The 6074-nt window shown below is 53.8% G+C and overlaps 1 protein-coding gene across 1 annotated transcript in view; it reads left to right on the forward strand.

The window, feature by feature from the left end:
* Window positions 1-2: 2 nt before the first annotated feature.
* Window positions 3-6074, forward strand: part of ATXN1L (ataxin 1 like) — a gene marked incomplete at its 5' end in the record, with an annotated part of 6702 nt that continues 630 nt past the window's right edge. The window contains 2 exons of the mRNA XM_026857011.1: window positions 3-1625; window positions 5930-6067. Coding sequence (XP_026712812.1) covers window positions 3-1625; window positions 5930-6067 — 1761 coding nt within the window. The remainder of the gene's footprint in view (window positions 1626-5929; window positions 6068-6074) is intronic.

Genomic DNA, 6074 nt, shown 5'->3' on the forward strand with positions numbered 1-6074 from the left:
GGGGGAAGGACAGGCCCGGGCCGCAGCCGGGTCACCCGGCCGCAGCGCCGCGCGAAGATGGCACCGAGCGTGAGCTAGTGGGCTCTGCTGAGAGGGAGGCTCCGCACACGGGCCCTGCACATCACACGGCTTTCGGAAGAGGAGCAGGCTTGCGCCTTGGACGGACCTTTCCGGGCGTCCAGCCGAGAATACGGGATTCACGGCGGCCTCGCCAGGGCCGTAGCGCAGGGCTGACGGTGGACCAGTACGGGATGCTCTACAAAGTGGCAGTGCCACCCGCCACCTTCTCCCCCACGGGCCTGCACCCCGTGGTGAACGTGAGCCCCCTGCCCCCTGCCTTCAATGTGACCTCGCCAATAATCCAGCACCCGGGGGTGCCCTACCCTCCCATCCACTATGCGCAGATCCCTCCGACGTCCCTACAGTTCATCGGCTCGCATTACACAGTGCCCTATGCTGTCCCTCCTGGCTTCCTGCCTAGTCCTCTCTTGTCTCCTTCCACCAACCTCACCGCCTCTCATGTCCCCCACTTTGTGCCATATGCCTCTCTCTTCACGGAAGAAGCCACTCCTTCTCCCCAGACTACCTCTCCTACCCACACCTTCAGCAAATCTGCTTCTGCAATCTCTCCTTCTGGCCAGATGCAGCACCATGCTGGGACCCAGCCGTTAGATATTGCACCAGGTAGAATTCCCGTTTATTATCAGATGTCCCGCCTCCCACCAGGGTATTCAGCGTACGAGACACCTGCAGCAGGTGGAAGCCCTGAGTCTCCTCAGCAGGACAGTCAGCTGAGTTCAGAGGTAGCTGCTGCCAATGGTGGACAGAGACATCCGGAGTCTAACGTGGTGAGGAGGACCAGCGAGGCTGCGGACTCAGTCGGCAGTAAAGGTGAAGACTGTCTGCCAGGGGCCTCAGCGGGATGTGTGGTCGATGGACAGTTCCTTTCAGGTTACCAGACGTTGGGAACAGAGGTCTCTGTGCCAGCTCACAGAAGCACCCCCGACACTGATCTGGAGGTTCAGAGGGTAGTGGGGGTGTTGGCGTCTCAGGATTATCATATTCTGGCAGCCCAGAGGAAAGATGACCCGAGCCCTTTAAACCTTTGCCATAATGTCCCTGATCAGCAGGGGGAGGCAAAGGACACGCTGAGGAACGCGGTGGAAACGGCTGCTGCTGAGAAGAGCCAGTCCAGGAGTCCGTATGTCACGTCCCCTGAAGAGCCGGTTAGACAAAGACAGTTAACCAAAGGAATGGTGATAGCCAACGGCAAGCCAGTCCTGGTGCCCGCTGGAGCGGAGCCCGCCAGGTCTTCTGCTTCAGAAACCCTGGTGAGGCGGAGCCCGGATGCACAGGCTCAAGGAAACATGCTTGAAAAGGACCTGGCCCAGCTGCAGCCACCCAGCTCCTCACATTTGCCCTCTCACTTCATGAAAGGAGCCATCATCCAGCTGGCTACAGGGGAGCTGAAGCGGGTCGAGGACCTGCAGACTCAAGACTTTGTTCGCAGTGCAGAGGTGAGCGGGGGCCTGAAGATCGACTCCAGCACCGTGGTGGATATTCAGGAAAGCCAGTGGCCTGGGCTTGTCACGCTGCATTTTGTGGTTGGGGAGCAACAAAGTAAAGTGAGCATTGATGTGCCCCCAGAGCACCCCTTCTTTGTGTATGGCCAGGGCTGGTCCTCCTGCAGCCCAGGGCGGACTGCTCAGCTCTTTGCTTTGCCCTGTCACAGGCTGCAGGTGGGCGATGTCTGCATATCAATCAGTTTACAGAGCATGAATGGCAACTCCGCTTCTCAGGCTAACTACCCTCTCGCAGATCAGTTGATATCTACTAGGGAGAGATCTGAAAGAACAGCTCAGGGGTCCAGAGAACCGTCTGACAGAGCGGCTGAAAGGAAGAGCCACGCAGATAGGGACAGCGCAGCCCAGAGCTCCCATTCGGAACCCTCTCAGCCTGAGGCTGGCAGTCAGCACAGCTGGACAGCCCCAGGCTTCCAAAGATACAGCATGCAGGTGGAGGAGCCTCGGTCCTCTCTGCTCCGTCCCTCTTTCATTCCCCAGGAGGTCAAGCTGTCTATCGAAGGGCGTTCTAATGCAGGGAAGTGATCCCTCTGAGGCTGTGAGCTAGGGCATCCCCTGTGGGTGAGCCTCACCATCAGGTGGAGAAATTGCACAGACTTTGTGGCAGGTTCACCAGCAAGGCTGCTTTCTGCCCTGAAGGACTGGGTTTATTCCAGTTCGGTGGCTGACCAGTTCCTCTTGGGGAATCGGGAGGTCTCCAGTGCCTCAGGGAGCAGCAACAGGCTAGCTGGGGTAGAGGACAGGGCTGTGCTCCTGAGCATGGTGAGAGCATTCCAGAGCTTGGTGGCTGGGGCTTTCCCACACCTCCCTGAATAACTGGTTCCCTGCAGGGCAGGGTCTAAGCTTGCAGGGTTGGTGGGGAGATGAGGAAGGCAGACACGGCTTAAGGTAGCAGATAAAATTGCTGAAGATTTTATTCCTCCTTTCTCATGATGGGGAGAGATGGGTCCCCACTGGAGTTTAGGGGGCTCTACTCCCAGTATCCCTTTTCTTCACACATGCACTTTAAAAGGACCGTTCACCAATGGAGCTCTGAGGGCAGGCTGGAGATGCTTCTCTGGTGGTTCTGTTTAATGTCTCTTCCACTGAATCCAACTGCTCTTTCTTCTTGCAAAGAATGTACAGATTTGAATGAATCGCAGAAATTGAAGAGGAAGGACCAAAAGGATGGGTTTGGGTATAGGTGAATAGGGAACTTGAGCACTTGGGATGGGACATGAGTTGGGATGGGAGATGTCAGTTTCCTGCTATAAAATACATTTAATTATTTGCCACCACATCAGATCTTTCTTCTAATATTAGTAACATTAAAAAAAAAAATCTCTTGGGCTTACAGCTTTTGCAGAGGCTTAGCCTGTGGATGAATGGGTTGGGGTTCTTTGGTTAGATTTTGTTTTTTCGTGGTTTGTTTTTTTTTTTTTAAAGCTGGAGTAAAATATATTCAACATTCTCTAGGGAAGGATGGAAACATCCTTTTTTCTGTGAGAAGACGGAGACTATCTTGTAATTAAATCAGAAGAAAACTTTCCAGATGGCTAATTCTTCCCTACAGGCAGTTTTCTGAATAAGCTCTAGACAAGAGATGGGTGTTTGTGCATGTGCAGGCAAGGTACAAAGTTTCTGCTAAGTACAGTTCTATGATTAATGTAGGGACTCTAAAAATATCACAGCATCATAGGGCATTCTGGGGTGGTTTTGTGTTAATTTTTCTGATGCTTCACTCTGGAGTTCCTCTGTAGAAAAACATGGTAAAATCAAGAGTCGTCTTTTTCATGGTGAGATTTAATACAAATGTATATTGATACCTCATTATGGTAATAACACTCCATTAAAGTGAAGGCTCCTGTAGTTACACTAATTTGCCCTCTCTGATGGTGTGTTGTGACACCAGCTCTAGTTGCTTAGCTAGAATAAACAGTCATTATTATGTTGAGGATAAGAGTCTTCACTGACTTAACTTGGGTTAAGTATTCCGTGTATTAAGGTGCCCATCTCTGTGTTAGGACCAGGCTTTTGAGAGGATTTCTTTCCAGTGTCCAGGTCCCTGCTAGAGTCCTGATGCTGCTCCTGATGTTCAGCATACTGTTTTCTGTCTCCCTTCTCCCATCTGCCTGGAGTTTTCTGTCAGGCGTGCCTGACTGCCGGGGCACTGCTGCTCCCTCCCCGGGCAGCTCGTCTGTCAGCACCTCTCCTGGTGTCGCCGTCCTGGGGGCCGCTGGCGGTGGTGGGGTCTCAGGGCTGTCCTGCATGCGCTCCAGGAGCCTGTCCTGTGATCGGTTGGCTTCAGCTGGCTGCGTGACTGAGGGGTGCTCTGCCTGGGTGTTGGGCAAATGAGAGAGTCTCCAGAATGTCCCTTCCATCCAGGCCTGCTTTCCTAGCGCACTGCCAGCCGTTTCTGTTGCCTTTGAAATGCCTGCACCAGGACAGTTTCTTTCCAGGCCTTAGGTCAGATATGCGCTACTCACACCTTCAGTGTTTGTGCCTCACGGGGGTTTCTCCAGATTGAGGATTCTGCCTGTATCATGTGTAGCTTCCCCCAAATGACACACTGCTTCCAATCTCATCAGCTGCATTTGAAATGTATGAAGTCGTGGTGATGCTGTCACGTGAAGATTCTGCCTCCCTGGATGCAGCAGCTGTGGGAGCAGATGCTGTTTTTGTGGCACTGTTTGTCAGTAAAATGTACTGTGGGGACCCGGGTGCCTGGCCTCCTCACCTTGTGTGTTCACAGTTGCTGTTTGTTGGACTCTCCTACATAAAGACCTCGATTAATGTCGGTTAGTACTTATTGCTCAGGATATCCAGGGTGTCTGTGGCCAAAGGCAGAAGGCAGAGGAGCCCAGGTTCTCCTGCCTGTTCTTTGCACGGTGCATGCAGAGGAATTCAAAGCTGTGGCAGGCAGCCGAGAAAGGGATCTTGCATATGTGTGGTGTGTGAATGTAGATGGGCTGGCTGCATGCAGGGAGGGAATGTCTGAGCAGCTGAAGGGTGCAGAGGCCCTCGCATGCATCTCTGAATGCAGGAGTCTGTCTTTTAGAAAGAGGGTCTGGAGAGCCTGCCTTATCTCACGTGTGTTACTGTAACTGCTGCTCCTGGGCCTCAGCTGCGCTGAACAGTGGTCTGAAAGGGCAAACACTGATCTACGGGGCAAGATGCCATGTGGCTGAAGTAGCTTTGTACTGTAGGCAGCTGGAGGGCTGTGAAGGTGCTCGCCCTGGTGTTCCCTGGCTGCTGGCCAGGACTTTGGCTGGCTGCGCATCTGTCGAGTGTGGCCTGAGCTCTGTGGAACAGGCCAGGGTGAATCTGACCCTGGTGCTTCTATCCAGACTCCCTGTCAGTCCCACTGTTGTGCATGGTTCAGCTGCCAGCTCTTCTGTGAAAGTGGTGGTTCGGGGCCTATCTCATGGCAGGGCACTGAGATGAAGAATCTGGGCGTCTGGCCACTCGCCCCGCAGGGGTGGGCAGGAGGGGGCCTCTGGCAGCCCTCTAGCCCAGCTTAGCAGGACTCATAATCACTGGAATCTGTCTGGACTGGGCTGGGCTGTGTTGAGTGGTGGTGGTGGTGGTGGCTGTGTTGAGCACTGAGGCTCTGGTGAGATTGGGAGTGAGACAGGCTCTGCTGCAGGCAGAATGGCTGTGAATGAGCCCATGGAGAAGGCTTTTCTTTCTTAGGTTTACAGGGAAGGGAGGAGATAAAGCCAGGAAGACATTGTGGAATGAGATGGTTATCTGGGCTTTTCTGCTGGCAGAGATGTGACAGGCTTCTGAGAGAAATACACTGTTTTCCTGCTGCTATTGTGAAGGGGAGGAGAGCTGTGGTCTGTCCTGTCTGGAGGAGGTGGCCTCTTGGCCTTGGTCTTATCCAGCTCACCCTCTGTGGCGAGAGTCCGCAGAATGCAATAACGGGTGTGCGCAGCCACCTGCCCCTCTCGTGGAACACTCCTCGGGTCGGCTGCCTGGCAGGGGCCGGGGCTGCTTCTAGGCTCTGCCTACAGTTGCTCCAGGAACACGAGACTTGCTCCAAGCGACGAGCGCTCATCACTACCAGACTATGCAGAGGAAGCTCTGTCTGGAAAGAAGGAAAGCTGCAGAGGCCCCTCTGCCTCCCCTTTCCAGCAGGTGCGCAAGTATAATGCACTTTTCACATTAAGTGTCCCTGCCCCCCGTCCCCGTCCTCACCCCACACTTGAAGTCACTTTCCCCTGTAGAGAACTAACAGTCCTTGTTACTCAGAAAACGTTGTACGAGAAACTACAGCAGCTCAAGTAGCCCAAATGCAAGTTCCTGCCTGCAGCAGTACATGTGCCTTTCCCGAGCGTCACTCACAACTGCTCTTTGTCTTTCAGGCTGTCCTAGGGCCTGACACTTTGCAGAAGCTGCTAAGATGGCTACGAATGCACGTTCTGTACAGAGTTTGGCCCAGGGTGTGTTCAGTGTATGGCTTAAAATGCTGGTGGCCAAGGCCCTTCCATGCTCTTCACATCGGGGGGG

The sequence above is a fragment of the Athene cunicularia genome (assembly GCF_003259725.1).
Source record: "Athene cunicularia isolate RWA chromosome 11 unlocalized genomic scaffold, athCun1 chr11_part2, whole genome shotgun sequence".
Lineage (NCBI taxonomy): Eukaryota > Metazoa > Chordata > Aves > Strigiformes > Strigidae > Athene > Athene cunicularia.